This window comes from Oncorhynchus keta, chromosome 11 (genome assembly GCF_023373465.1).
Source record: "Oncorhynchus keta strain PuntledgeMale-10-30-2019 chromosome 11, Oket_V2, whole genome shotgun sequence".
NCBI lineage: Eukaryota > Metazoa > Chordata > Actinopteri > Salmoniformes > Salmonidae > Oncorhynchus > Oncorhynchus keta.
In genome coordinates this window covers 39,598,205-39,614,147 of record NC_068431.1, presented here as the reverse complement: position 1 = coordinate 39,614,147, position 15,943 = coordinate 39,598,205, and the positions used below count along the sequence as shown (strand labels likewise).

At 40.7% G+C, this 15,943-nt stretch overlaps 1 protein-coding gene across 1 annotated transcript in view; it reads left to right on the top strand.

The window, feature by feature from the left end:
• LOC118390252 (teneurin-1-like) overlaps positions 1 to 15,943 on the top strand; it is a 189,284-nt gene that overhangs the window by 98,547 nt on the left and 74,794 nt on the right. Inside the window, 2 exon segments of the mRNA XM_035780623.2 lie at positions 5,441 to 5,684; positions 10,478 to 10,716. Of these exon segments, the coding sequence (XP_035636516.2) occupies positions 5,441 to 5,684; positions 10,478 to 10,716 (483 nt within the window).

The following is a 15,943-nucleotide window of genomic DNA, read 5'->3' as shown; positions in this document are numbered from 1 at the left end:
ACTTACAATGTGTCGGGTGAGGAGACGGGTAAAAAGGCCACATTTGTGTTGTTTCGCAATAAAACTACGTTTTTTTATATTCAATTGAATTACGTTTGGCTTTTCTATCAACTTTTTCTTGATACTGCTATGATCTTTTTAGAACGGTGCCTTTGTGACTGGTGTCACATAAGCATCAACATCAAACGAAAGGTGATGAATGAAATATACAGTATTATCCTCCTAGATTGTGGATGATACTACAGTACTCATCTGTAGCCATGCAAAACCAGGACACACTAAATTGAAACTTCAAATTGCCCAAAGTCGGTGCTTGCTTTATGTAGGGAGATGACATAAACTACACCACGGAAATGAACACTCTCTCTCTAGCTCCAGCTGGCTAGTCCAGTTTTTGCACTCCACATAATGCATTTTCATTTAAGGCCTTTCTCTGAATCTAAAAACTTTCTGATCGGTCATGTGTTTAGAGGCATTTCTATGAAATGTCAGGTGCACTGCCAAACCTCACACGCCGACCCTCACACCAACACGCTCAGACAGAGAGGAATGATTTACCAGCATTACTTGCGCTTATATACTGTAGCTCCATTCCCATCTCTCTCCATATGCAAAAGGAATGTGAGTTTCAAAGTAGAAATGTCAATAGTACTGAAGACATGTATAATGCACCATGTCCAGCACTTGAAAGCAGCGGGGTGAGGGGGACTGCAGGGCCAGCCCCTTTGTTCTGTACTCTCCCATGTCTAGTGAGACACTGAGCCATGCTCTCTCCCCTCTCCAGGTGAAGCTAATGTGCTTCCCCTCTCAACTCAGGCTCCCTTTTAGAAATAGAATGGATATAACACAGTCAGGGCTCTTTGCACGCATTTTCCATTTTTTAAAATCACAAGCATTTGTGTTGTTAAAAATAAACAGTGATCCATTGACATTGCAAGTCGACGTGATCATGTTTTGTTTTGACAAAATGAAAGGGAAAAGAGTTCCCATTGGCTTTTGTGTGTGTTTGTGCATCTCATTGCTGTGAGAGGAATCAGGCTGGCAATAACACTTGTAGACACATACTCTGGAGCCAAGGTCATCAATAAACTGCTCCCTTGCCTGGACCAAGGCCTAAGTGGGTCAGCCTCACACCTCAGTGTCCCTGACACCGCAGACAAGATGCATCTCCACTCAGATCTGTTGCCCAACGTCCTGCTGGCCTGATTTAATCTAACCTGATGTAGTGTTTTAATGCAGCGATCTTGTTCATGCAGCCAGTTCGTTCATCTTCAGTCTGGCACTCTTAACTGCACATAGTTGTTATTCAATCTAAACCATCCATAAACGGTTCAACTATATTATTTGACTGACATGAAAGATGTTTATGCTGCTGTGTGAATCCTGCAGTGTGGTTGTGATTGAATGTGGCCTCTTTTCAAGACACTGCAGCGGCTTCTTTATGGTACCGTAATGTTGTAAAGTATTACGTTGTCCCATCTCTTCTCTGAATCGACAGCCTGTCATGGGGTTATCATGAACAACTTATAAGGAAGGGCGTCTGTAAAAAGTCAAACTATGTCAACTTCCAAGCAGGCTGGCGGAGTCAAAGGAGCAGAAGGGTATTTCTAATGTGCCTCTTTTTGTGTTGTATTGTTGTCAGACTCTGAGTGGCTGCAGTCAGGCAGCACTTATAGCAGCTAGCTTATCTACAGTATATTTACATTTGTCAAGGATAAAGCATGTCTGCAGGAGGTCAGGTGTACTTTTAAGACAGTTTCAATCCCGCCAGGGGTTTTGTCTTGAAAGCATGTGCTCTGAAGGAAATTCCTGGAAATGGAGTTTAAGCCACTTGTGGTAAATTGAGGCCATGTTATGACCTGGCTTTGGAACATACTGGATGATTAGAGAGCAATCTCAAAATGAAGGCTTTTTCTGAAGAACCTTTCAAGAAGTGTACGTACTGTTCCTCTGAGTACTCGAAGGCTCATGTTTACACCTCAAAGGCTTGGTTTTCTGTAACAAGCGTGAAAAGAACAAGTAAGTGGTAACGCCAAACAAGAGACATTGAACATAATGCTTTGGAAACATGTGCATGGGGTTTTTAGGGTAACGTTGGAGACAAATATTGTATTTCAAACTATTTTCTATTTGTTTGAGTCTGTTTAGATTTTGGCATACATTCTGGAAACTATGATGTTCTCCATGTTAGCCCCTTACAGGGTTAGAAGCATAGATGTGGTTCTTAATCTTCTCATAGCATTCAGTCATATTTTTCCTGGTCATGTGTGTGGTCTACAAAGCATTCTTCAGATCATAGATCACAACATACACTGCTCAAAAAAATAAAGGGAACACTTAAACAACACAATGTAACTCCAAGTCAATCACACTTCTGTGAAATCAAACTGTCCACTTAGGAAGCAACACTGATTGACAATACATTTCACATGCTGTTGTGCAAATGGAATAGACAACAGGTGGAAAGTATAGGCAATTAGCAAGACACTGCAGCGGCTTCTTTATAAAGGAGTGGTTCTGCAGGTGGTGACCAGACCACTTCTCAGTTCCTATGCTTCCTGGCTGATGTTTTGGTCACTTTTGAATGCTGGCGGTGCTTTCACTCTAGTGGTAGCATGAGACGGAGTCTACAACCCACACAACTGGCTCAGGTAGTGCAGCTCATCCAGGATGACACATCAATGCGAGCTGTGGCAAGAAGGTTTGCTGTGTATGTCAGCGTAGTGTCCAGAGCATGGAGGCGCTACCAGGAGACAGGCCAGTACATCTGGAGACGTGGAAGAGGCCGTAGGAGGGCAACAACCCAGCAGCAGGACCGCTACCTCCGCCTTTGTGCAAGGAGGAGCAGGAGGAGCACTGCCAGAGCCCTGCAAAATGACCTCCAGCAGGCCACAAATGTGCATGTGTCTGCTCAAACGGTCAGAAACAGACTCCATGAGGGTGGTATGAGGGCCCGACGTCCACAGGTGGGGGTTGTGCTTACAGCCCAACACCGTGCAGGACGTTTGGCATTTGCCAGAGAACACCAAGATCGGAAAATTCGCCACTGGCGCCCTGTGCTCTTCACAGATGAAAGCAGGTTCACACTGAGCACATGTGACAGATGTGACAATCTGGAGACGCCGTGGAGAACGTTCTGCTGCCTGCAACATCCTCCAGCATGACCGGTGTGGCGGTGGGTCAGTCATGGTGTGGGGTGGCATTTCTTTGGGGGGCCGCACAGCCCTCCATGTGCTCGCCAGAGGTAGCCTGACTGCCATTAGGTACCGAGATTAGCTCCTCAGACCCCTTGTCTGGTGCAGTTGGTCCTGGGTTCCTCCTAATGCAAGACAATGCTAGACCTCATGTGGCTGGAGTGTGTCAGCAGTTCCTGCAAGAGGAAGGCATTGATGCTATGAACTGGCCGGCCCGTTCCCCAGACCTGAATCCAATTGAGCACATCTGGGACATCATGTCTCGCTCCATCCACCAATGCCACGTTGCACCACAGACTGTCTAGGAGTTGGCGGATGCTTTAGTCCAGGTCTGGGAGGAGATCCCTCATGAGACCATCCGACACCTCATCAGGAGCATGCCCAGGTGTTGTAGGGAGGTCATACAGGGACGTGGAGGCCACACACACTACTGAGCCTCATTTTGACTTGTTTTAAGGACATTACATCAACGTTGGATCAGCCTGTAGTGTGGTTTTCCACTTTAATTTTGAGTGTGACTCCAAATCCAGACCTCCATGGGTTGATAAATTTGATTTCCATTGATAATTGTCGTGTGATTTTGTTGTCAGCACATTCAACTATGTAAAGAAAAAAGTATTTAATAAAAGTATTTAATTCATTCAGATCTAGGATGTGTTATTTTAGTGTTCCCTTTATTTATTTGAGCAGTGATTAAGATTGATCAAATGTTATTTGATCTTTTTAATAATTAGCCATTTGAGCCTTGGATTCTTTGGTGGGAAAACTTCCCTCCCAAACAATGTACCCTTCATACATCTACAATAATCATTTCCCCTTATCTGATGGAGTTCAACCTGCAGAATTATGTTAGATGTTACCTGGTAAATATCAATACTCTGAAAAGGGAAATGATGGAAGAATTGAACAATTAAACTGAATGAATGGCCATTAGATCAATGGAGAGGAGTGCTCTTATCATATTACTGCAGGTCCAGACTCCAATCTGCATTATTCTATAATGCTTTAGAAGTGATCCTTGGCATCTAAACGCTGATGTATAATAAGCAGGAGTAAAACCTATCACACAGACAAACAAAATCAATACAATTCAATTCAACCTCTTAGGCCAAACGCAGGACTCTGTCATTAGTCTCTTCGTACACAACTGAGAAGAGTTAATGCAGACTTGTCTCTCTAATTGGGGGGAAACTCAATCATGATAACAAAGTTGGTAACACTTATGAATACACTCTGCAAAGGTACCCTCTACATAGACACTAATAACTACTCACATAACTATAGAGTAGAGCAGGGTTTCCCTAACTCAGTCCTGGAGCCCACCCAGATGCAACGTTTGGTTTCCCCTGTTCACTACACAGCGGCTTCAAATAAACAAAAGTTGATGATGAGTTGGTTATTTGAATCAGCTGTGCAGTGCTAGGGCATCGTAAACAGGCTCTATAATGCCATATGAAGCGAGGTGTGAAGTTCTTGTGTTACCATGAAGTGTAGTTATACAGGAATAGGTCTGGATGGTTTTGTAACTCACTTTAAAACATTGCAATTATTTTTTATGGCATTAAATATCATTTTTTAAACATTTTGTCATTTAATCCATCTAAATATATTTTACCTATTTTGTTTTATCAAATGATTCAATACATTTTTGATAGTATAGTATGGATCCATTGATTTTAGTTTGACTTTGAAACCACTCCAGACATCATGAGAAGGATAGCCATGCATCTTCTAATCTAGAACAAGTCCTGATGAGACACCTGCATCCTCCAAGATTTGGAAATTCTGTTACTTTGGACATTTTTACTAAAACCGTTCCATCACACAAGCAATAGTGGCGAAAGCATTTCATTGGCTTTAGAAATATATATTGATTTAATGCAATCGTGGCTCTCTTTTAATTTCATTAAGAAAGCTTTGATTTGATTTTGGTACTCCTTGTATATAGATTTATTCTTGTATTCTTGATTTGATTTTATGTTTATTGGTTGATCTTATTGCAAAATTAGATTTTTTTCAAAATTGTACTTTGGAATGATAACCTTGTTACATGTGCTAATTAAACTGAAAAAATCCCCCAGGCTCTCTCCAAATTGATGAAAAGTGAACGTTAAGTGCTTTCGGAATGTCACAAAACTCTCAGACACTTATCAAGCCACTCAGAAAAGATTCAACTCTCTCTCGCTTTCTCTCTCACTTTCTCTCACGCTTTTTCTCAAGCTTTCTCTCTCCTTTTCTCCCCACAGAGCTTCCCAGCAGTCCACCAGCTCAGTTCACCTTCAGACCCCTCCCCCCACCTCCACCCCCTCCCCACGCGTGCACATGTGCCCGCCCAGCCCCTCACGCTCACGTTTCTGAGGCACTGCAGAGGAACACCCTGCCGGCTCGGAGCCAGGCGATGGACGGAGATCCCACTCAGCCGGCCGACAGAGACAGAGGCCAGCTCCACAACAGCTGGGCCCTCAACAGCAACATCCCCCTGGAGACCAGGTAGGCCTCGGCACCACCACTCTCACCTGCCTAGTAATGAGGTCAGTGCAGTGTGGCAGACACCATAACAGCTCTGTGGCCATACTTTCCCCAGTATTGAGTCATGCAGGTCTCTTGGTCTCTTTCCCTCTGTGTTCTTAATCACCGTGACACTGCAGTACCAGTAACTTGGATCCACAAAATAGCGCTAGCTTTGAGAAAAGTCGATTGAATGGATATGTTGTTGGCCTGAGTTAAGTGTTACAGAGAAGACCCCTGTGACTTCAGTCACAGACCTCTCAGACTTCTTTAATGATTCACACTTGATAGAGATGAATCATGATGTACATTTATAATGAGGCGTTGGTGGTGCATAACTAAATCACATTGCTTTGATGAGATTCAGGGCTAATGCTTTTGAGAAGTGATTGGGTGTACAAATCCAAATAACATAAATAGATGCATTGTTAACTGAACATATTCAAGATCAAGGCCTTTCCAATCCTTTTCACAGCAAAAGCCTTTGAAGAAATGTATCAGATGTAAATATAAAACTGCTGTATTTGTAAAAGAAAGGTTGTCTACAACTGACTAGGTGTTTGCATAGCCACACGTGACAATTTATGAAACAACAACTTTTTTGGAAGTGTATCCATTCATCCCAAATAGGGTTTTTAATTTTTAAACGGACATCCAAAGAGAAAACCACTTCAAGTGATCACTTCCCCAGAATTTTAAACTGTGCCTGTCTCTGCCGAGCTAGATCATTTGTGTGAATTCCAAGCTTCCAAAATGTGACCTTTATCCCTTTTAGGGTAAGAATTATCTTTGTCCTTCATTAAAAGTAGAGGGAAGAGACAAGATGAGGTGGCAAGATCAGGTGGGAACATTCTAGCCAATGAGAGGGCAGATACGCATGTGAACAAGCCAGAGAGATAGATCGAGGACTGGTTTTTGTGTCTGTGCCATTATAGCATCTGTGACGGCATTGGCAGCGCCGTTGGGGCTATCTCCATTTAAAAGTAGGTAATTTTCTTCTTCTTCATTGGCTAATTGCTTCCAACTCATAGGAATCCCCACCCAATTGAGTACTTTAAAATGGTGGAAGCCCTCAATGGTAATGTCCAGGGGTAAAACAAGCTATATCCATGATGAGTCCTCTATCTATCTCTATGACCACAGGCAGAACGCTGATATAAAGTCGTTGACGAAATTCTACATACGCACTTATATCAGTGGATTCGTAACAACCTAACCATTATGAAACTTCTATTTGATCAAATAAGCCTCGCATAGCAGTTAGCAATGACATTTTTGATGACCAAATTCGACCCTCTCATTGACCTCCATAAAAAAATTCCTCACTTTGTGGCCTTATTTTCTTGAGCTGAGTAAAACCTCTCGCTTCGCCTCTTCTTCTCTGGCTACACTCCTAATTGATAGGAAGAAATGATGGCTACCAACAGCTGTCAGATCAAAGGTGAAAATACAGAAATGCAACATTTCAATCCATTAGATTTACTGTAATGGAGAAAGTCATTGTGGGTAGTTCAGAGGTTGAAAAACTCTATTATTAACTTAAAATGAGTTGAGCTCTCTATACACTTCTTTCATTTTCATGCTTAGAAAATGGCAAATTCAATTACTGTACACCACAAGCAACCAGGTAAATCTTCCCCTCTTCATTTGATGTGGAACACAAAACCAATCAAAGAATTTCCCGCTTGTTATTAATGACAAGCTTTGTTTGGCTTTGTATGGAGGAAAGGGTTTTAACATGCAAAGAGAGACCACTATGACAGGAAAACTATGAAAAAGTAAATTAATCATATGAAGTAGAGAGCCTTTGTCAAGATTGACAATTATGCTGTCTGCTTTTTGAGATTGTTTTTTATTTAAAGGGGTTGTCTGTGAAATGTGAAATGAGTCGCTGGCCTATTTTTCTATTTCCCATTTGTTTGGTAAACCCAACAGTGCTTGGTGGTTCATAAATGTCTTGTAAATTGAAAATAAGCAATCCTATCAGAGGTAAACAACTCCTTTCTGTTGACTAAAATAAGTTGACGTGTCGTCTTGAGAAAAAGAATGAAGCATGCGGTAGCAGCATCAGTAGGAGGAACACTACATCATAGAGCTACCTGAATTCACAAGTTAAAGGATTTGATGTTTGGGGTATGTTTTCCAAAAACAAATGAAATCACCAAAAAGGTGTAACATGTTATTTACATAAAACAATATATTGAGTTTCCCAGCCATTGTGGATAGATTCAGTGGACTGAAGAAATCAAATGAATGGATGCAGGAGCTCCATGGTTGATAATACCTCCTCAAGGAAGCCATTACTCAGTTGGCATGAGAGGGTGTTAGTAAGAGACTAGAAAACAAGGGCCTACCTTAGGCATGTTTTCTCCCCCACGCTTTGTGTTCAAAACATCCATAACGTCTGATAGGTGTATGTAATGTACAACAGTGACAATAATTACAAATTAACACAATTAGATTTGCAGGAGGGGTAGTGGTACTTGAACATCTTAAATTTGATGGAGTAGGTAGATCCTCCCTCCCTTATGGTAGATCACATTGACTGTGCTCATTTAGGCCCCAAACTTATGTAGAGGTCACCCACTCTGCATAGAAGACGAGAAAGTCACCATGCCTGATGTGGCTATGTGCTGACTTTCTGTTCTCACCTAAATGAAACTTGTTGATTAACCTGTGGTCGATATTCAACCTAATACAATGCCAGCATTCATGTAGATCAGCAGATTGCTATCCAATACCTCCTCTTGGCCTTGTTTATCTCATCATTGTCAATTGTAATGAGATTGAATGTTTGATGTGATGGCCAGATATCAATAACACCACCACATTTGATATTTTGCCTTTTACATTTAGAAAATTGTAACAACTGGTATTACTGCACATTCGCTCTACAGGCTGGGTGATGTGCTGTTGACATAGTTGTAACACTTTGCTCTTGCCTTCACCCAAATAAACCCAAATACTGAATATTTATCATATTTTTGTTGATTTCAGATTTCTGTGTTGTCAATTCTCACCGGCAGACGTTACCAATTATGCATAGCTGCCTTCCAATTAACACTGTATACTGTAGCATCAAGTGTTTTTCAGACTGCTAAAATGACTAGAAATGAGGTGCTCTGTATCACCCACCTCCACAAACACCTTCAGATTGATATGACGAAGAAACGCTCCCTGTGACATCTGGCCAACGCACATAGAAACATACTGTACCTTCACAAAATGGCAGTTTAACATAAGATTCTACCTCATCAATAGAAAATACAGACAACAGAAGAAAAGTAATCGATTGTAAAGATCAGTGATCAATAGTGATCCTCAGATCATCATTACAGACGTCTTGAGGGGGAAACAAGTATTTTAATGATCCAATTTCTTAGTTCCTCCTCCCGAACACCTTCCTCAAAGCATCAAAAAGTATGGGATGAAAGCAGTTCATTTTGTTTGTCTAACTGACATCAGCCGAGTCGATGCACTGTTGAGAACACAAAGACAATGATGATATGGCACTGACACAACATCAATGCAATTCCAGATTTCTGTCACATCAGCATAATGACCATATTCAAGACCACAAGCATATTCTTCCTAATTTCTTTCAATTACACAAAGACAGGAATTGATTGCTCCTCTATGGACTGTTTTTTTGCTCTTAATAATGCATTTTTCAAGTGTCAGCTACAGCACTACAACAGAACAGTATCCCAGACAGTCTTGAGCTCAGTGCTGTCCTGATCCAAACTGGATGTCCGCTGTCCATGACTGAACGATACGATTCAGTCCGTTTTCATGAGTGTTTCCGCAGACCGTGAGGAGGATTACCCAACACCACGGGATGCTGCGTTTACAGTGGCTTGGACAACAAAAACAAACATGTCTCAGATAACTCTATCCCTTTGTGAACCATACTTAAACTTAATTACGCTGTCTACAAAATTGGCCCAGCAATTAAGCCCTGTGATATAATCTTCTATAAGACTGACCTTTGTACTCTCCCATCTTTAATTGGGCACATTAAAGATAGCGGCTAATGGTATTAAAACCTTTTCTAATTAAGGACCTGAGCAATGAGGGTTATTTTTTCCCCCTTGTGTTCTTCTGTTCCGCTGGTCGGTCTATTCCCCCCCTAAACACTGCCGCCTACAGCTTGTTAGATAAAGGCAATGGTTCCAAGGTCAAGTTCACAGTGAGGAGGAATTGGCCACCCTTCAGCATTAGCATAAATCAATGTAAGCACAGCATTTAGCATCACTGTCAGCTGTAAGAATTTAATAATAAATGTCTTAGACTCTCTCTCTCTCTCTCCCTCTCTCTTGCTCTATCTGTCCGTCTGTCCGTCCCCTCTCTCTCTCTCTCTCTCTCTCTCTCTCTCTCTCTCTCTCTCAGGAGTGTACACGTTAAGGCAGTTTGCCTGTTGGGAGCATTCATTAATTAGATTTAGGATGTATATCATTTGGCCAGGGAGGGAAATGGGATTGCATTTTGAGATTTGATTTTAATGATGTGCATTTCTAGCAGTTTACCAATAACTTAGAAGTAACTAAGTAACTAACAGAAGTATTTTCTGGTTTGTATTCTATTTAAGTACTACGCAGATGGAAAGGGTATTAATCTATGCATTTATTCATGTCATATCTACACCATTTTTTATTGGTGCACAAAGGTGTAAATGTTCACACATAAGTGTTTAACAATGACATAGTAATGTATGGTAATGTGCTATGTTGTGTATATTCTCATTAATGTCAACCTCTTCTGTTGGTGTGTTGCAGGCATTTCCTGTTCAAACATGGCTCAGGCTCCTCTGCCCTGTTCAGCGCTGCCAGTCAGAACTACCCTCTGACATCTAACACAGTGTACTCCCCACCCCCACGGCCCCTACCCAGGAGCACCTTCTCCAGACCCATGTTCACCTTCAACAAGCCCTACAAGTGCTGCAACTGGAAATGCACTGCCTTAAGCGCCACCGCTATCACCGTAACCCTCGCTCTTTTGCTCACATACGTCATTGGTAAGTCGGGTATTTCTCCCTATCTATATTATCTATATTTATTGAACAATTCAGTATAGTACAAAAGCATAACATTTCCATATGGAGTGATTTCAGTGCCAACAGAAACTGTAATATTTTTGAATATGTATTTTAGATTTTGAATTCAATATTTTGGAGTGTGTAATGCACAAATGTAATATTTGAATTAGTAAATTGAACTTGTATTTCATCATTTGAAACTTAATTAAATTAATATTGCATTCAGTTTTTTAATTAAATGTAAATTTAAGTGAATATTCAAATTCAATATTTATTTATTCAGTTTAAATATGGTGCATATTGCATTAATTGTCTGTGTATCAAGTTTACAAACTATAATTTAAAGTTGACCAAAGTTTCATATATTTAACTTCTCAAATGCATTCAGATTCAGTTTTAAAATTCAGTTCTCTAACTGTAGTGACGCCTCTTGCACCGAGATGCAGTGCCTTAGACTGCTGCGCCACCGCCACCGAGAGAACAGATAGAATCAAATGCCCTATGTGTTAATCAGATTTCTGGCGGTTTCTGAAGCCAATGTGGCATGTTGAATTTATTTTCTTCTCATGAATTTGGCTGTTGCATTTGAACCGTTTGAGCTATTATGACCCCATTCCCAAAAGCTAAGACCCTCTGGAACATAAAATAATAATAATAATAATAACATGGTCATGCTTTCTGTTCCCCTCTATGATGCTCACAGGACGCACAGGAGACCTGAAGACGTGTTAGTTTGACATGTTTTGGTTTGTGTTAGACATGTATTAGTTTCAAGCCTCCTGCAAGGGTTCTCATTATAAGGGTGACTGACTGGGTTAAGACGTTGTTAGCTTCTGAGCTAAAGCCTAAGTTCTGTTACTTGATTGGGTCTTGAGTAGGAGGTCAAAGTTGGGTGAAGTGTAACACAGGTGGTTAGGGGAACACGCTTACAGTACATGATGAGTAACTTGTCAGAGACCTGAAAAGTGGCATTGTCTAGTGCACTGGAGGCCTGGGTTAGAACCCGATCAGTCAAAATAACACGTCTTCAGGTCTCAGGCAAGGTCACATGTATGAGGTCAAAAGGGGGTGAAATATAACTAAGGTCCACGCTCTTTTGATGAGTAACCTTGCTGGAGACTTGAAGACTTCTGTTAGATTCCTGAACTCATCCCTATGGGCTTCAGCTAAGTGGGTTCTAATACAGTCTTGTAACATGCAATAGATCCGGTTCAAACCCAGTCAGTCATAAGAGAAAGATTAAATAGGGAGTGGAAAAGCTATCCTTGGAAGGGCTATGACAGGGCTATTTAACTATATTCTTATGGGGGCCAAATTGTGTTTTTTGTCACACTCCCTTCTAATGTGTCTAATGTTCCAGAGAGTCTTAGCTTTCAGGAATGGGGTCATAATAGCTTAGAGCCCAAACGGTTCAAACGCAAAAATTCATAGGAAGAAAATGAATTCTACATGCCACATTGGTTTCAGAAACCTGCAGAAACCTGATTAACATGGAGAGCGTTTGCATCTATCTGTTCTCCTCTACCATTCCTTGCTGGCAAAGTACCTGGATTTTGTCTCTGGTTTTGAATCTGAATTTAGAGAACCACATTTGAAAACTGAATCTGAATACATCTGAGAAGTTGAATATATGAAACTTTAGTGAACTTGAAATTGTAATTTGTAAACAAAGACAATGAATGCAATATCTGCCATATTGACAATGAGTAAATAAATATAGAATTTTAATATTCAATTAAATTTCAATTGAATTTTAGAACATGTGATTCAATTTGACCATTACAAATGCCAAAATATAGAATTTAAATTCAATATCTTAATAGAGTATGAATTTGTATTCAAAAATATTGAATGCATGTACAGATACTGTTGGCACTGAAATCGCTCTATATTTCCACATGTATTTACTTTCTTTATTGTCTCATTCTCCAACTATTTCCCAGTGTCATTCTTATTTTATTTCATGCACTAGGATGAATGGATAGTTTAGTTGAAAATCCATCCAAAAGTTGTTTGTGAGTCTGTAAGATACAGGAAGCAAACATGCCTTAAATTCAATCTGAGAGTAATTATTTCCACGTTTTTTAAACCCATTGAACATGTACTGGTCGTTGGATTTGTATCACCATGTCATTTTGGTATTGTAACTGTCATATTGGTTGTGTTCTTGTCCTTTATAACGGTAAACAACAGTATTTGGACAAGAGACATACAGAAAAGGACAGGTAGACTGTTGCATAACAGGCTACATTAGGTAGCTACAGTTCAGCCTTTATTCTACAGTATGAAAGGATGTCACGTAGCAGGTAGGTGCTCCAGTAGAGACAGTTATTTATACTTCCCACTGTTTTCTAGAAGAAGAAAATAGAAAAACAGGTCCGTGCCAAAGTGGTAATGTAAGTAGGCATACTCTATAACTACATGGACTAGTGTACATTAAGTACATATGATACTGTACATATGATATTACACTGGTAGTTCATCTATATGGCCTTTATAATGTCAATTATAGATACATATTGAACGTTTTTAATTCAGAGAAAGTGTTACTTTGTTGCAACCTTGTTTTCATCACTATCCATTTTAGATTCAGATATCAATGAGGTCATATTGCCTACTATTTTCACGAAGATTATCAATAAACCTAGTGATCAGAGAGCAACAACAGATTGATCGTTTAAGGTCCGTAGCCATGAGTATGATGTCTAAGGCATTGCCTTTCAGTCTGGCATAGCGTTGTCTCTAGGACTGACTGATATTAATATGAGAGCATTGTAACCTTCATGTGCCATGGCTATGGATGGCTCTGACCCAGAGACGTCTGTGTGTTTTTCCTAATTGAGATGATGCCCTTAAGCTTCCAACACTAGATCGATAAAGATCTTAGGAAATGCAACACAGAGCAAGATGGAAGACTTCAGACCTCCAATTTTGATCCTCAGACCTGCAATTTACTAAACTGCATGACCGTGCATGAACACCCCTTTAATAAGGCCATTTCAAAGGTAGCCATCAGCCCATTGTGTGCAGGCGAGGGATAGGGATTGTAAATCCTCCGCTGTCTAACAAACGTTGACTGCATCTTTTAACAGCTCTCTGCTTTATTATTCATTTGTCTACTATAAATGCTACATTACCAATTTTGAATTGACCAAAAAATCTATATGGCTACGGTAGTAGGCTACATGAATAAAATGCTGATTACATTCCTGAGTTTGAAATACAGTTGCAAACAGCTTTGAAATTAGCAGCTAAATGTTAATTCCATCTAGTTATTAGGCACTCAGGCCAAATCGTAAATGAACAGATGTACTGTCATCACAAATAATGTTGGTATTGTAAATAAAAATGTCAAATAAATAACACAGGTGGAAAATCTATTACCCACAAGTCTCTCCTCAGGGGTGACACATCACAAATCTCAATGAACATGGAAGGAAGCAGTCATCACAAATCACAGATTTGTGTCAAGGCTCTCTCTGTGCCTTGACACAGGCCTTTATGGCTTTGCTTGATGTCACCATTGGTGTGATCAACCCTGCTATTTATGTATCTACTGTATTTACTCTTATCTGTTCTGGTTCATGCTAGTCTGGACCCCAGAATAGACATTGCCATGGCATTTGTTTGCTGTAGTTGCAGCAGGACCGCAGGGCCTGGGCTGGAGCAGCTAGATGTAACATTTGCATTGCAGCGATTTGCTGTGCATGCCTCCATCTCTTCAAACATGTTTTAAATGGACAGTATTGGTCTTCGTAAGACTCCATCAAAAGCACATGTATGCACATTTAGCCAGATCAGAAGTAGAATGTATCATACTGTGTAACTGATTTGCAAATCATTGTGATGTGTTCCAATTGTAGCACAACAACAAAGGAAACACACTGGTGCATGGGAAAGGCACGTTCCATTTTATTCTCCACTTGCGGAAGTTCTCTTTCAAATAACTAAACAAACTTTTCTGATGAGAATGCATTGCTGTTTGTGTAGAGCATCCTTGAAACTCCAGGAGGTGGTGGGGCCAGTGAAAGGTTAAGATGTAAGGACAATCTACGTTTGACACTTTGTAGACCCCCCACCATACAGCTATTTTGACTCCACACAACACAAGAAGAGAAATGCCTCAAAGACAACGGTGACATGTCATTGTGTCATACTTAGAGGAGGCGCACAAGCCCCAGGGCGATGAATGAATGATGAAAATGTTATGGAGAGGCAGAAATAGAAGAACATGCAGGCATACTGCTGATATAGCACGGTAAGCCACACTGTCTGACTCCGACTGGGAGTAAGTACCAACTACTCCATTCTCCTCAGAAACACTCTTTATTCACTAAGGGGACAACCTGGTGCTAATTAAAATGCTCCAAAATGTCACCCACATACCCAGAGGTGATATAAGCTGAACAGGAAGTTACAGTTGCCTGTTTTCAAAGTCAGAACGCTGTCAACACAGGAAGGAACAATGTCTCCCCTGCCACCTCCACCACCTCCTTCACCTCTTTCTTTCTTCTCCTCCATCTCTGTGATTGAGTAGTCCCACAGCGGTTCTTTCAACTGCAACACTTCACCTGCAAAATGACTGCCAATGAATTACTTTTCCAATTATGTTTATTAGTGCAATAACTTATAAGCAATAAAACTCCTCTACCTTTTGAGGAGTTTTTTTTGGTATTGAGTAAAAGAAAAGCCTTAATGAAGTTTAGATATCTCTCTCCAATGTGTATTGAAAGGCTGTGACTCAGTGAGGAGAACAATATTCCTTGGAGAAAATTAAATGTTTTGATTTTTTCAGTTCATTAGGGCACTGTAAAGGATACCTGTCAGCTGTGGTATTGGTTTAACAGACGGAAAAGTGTTAGGATCAATAAGACTGAGTAATGTCAAAGTGTCCGAGTCAGAGTCTCTGTGAAAGGGAACCGGGCAGCCAAGGAATTTATGATTCCAGGCGACTTGCCTTGAAGGTAGCAGACCTTTCATGCCTCATTGTGATCGTATTGATCGATCCATTTTCTCTTCAGTCTCTCATTAGTATTCTGGTCGTGGCTCTATAAACCAAACAATGCCCTTTTTGAAGAGAGCGTAGGCTGGGGTGCAGGGGGCAGGCAGTGAATTATTTCACCCAGTACAGGGAAGTTAGATCAAGTGCCAATCTCTACTGGAACTGACACCTCTCCTGAGCTCAGAATGGACTTTGAGCATAGTA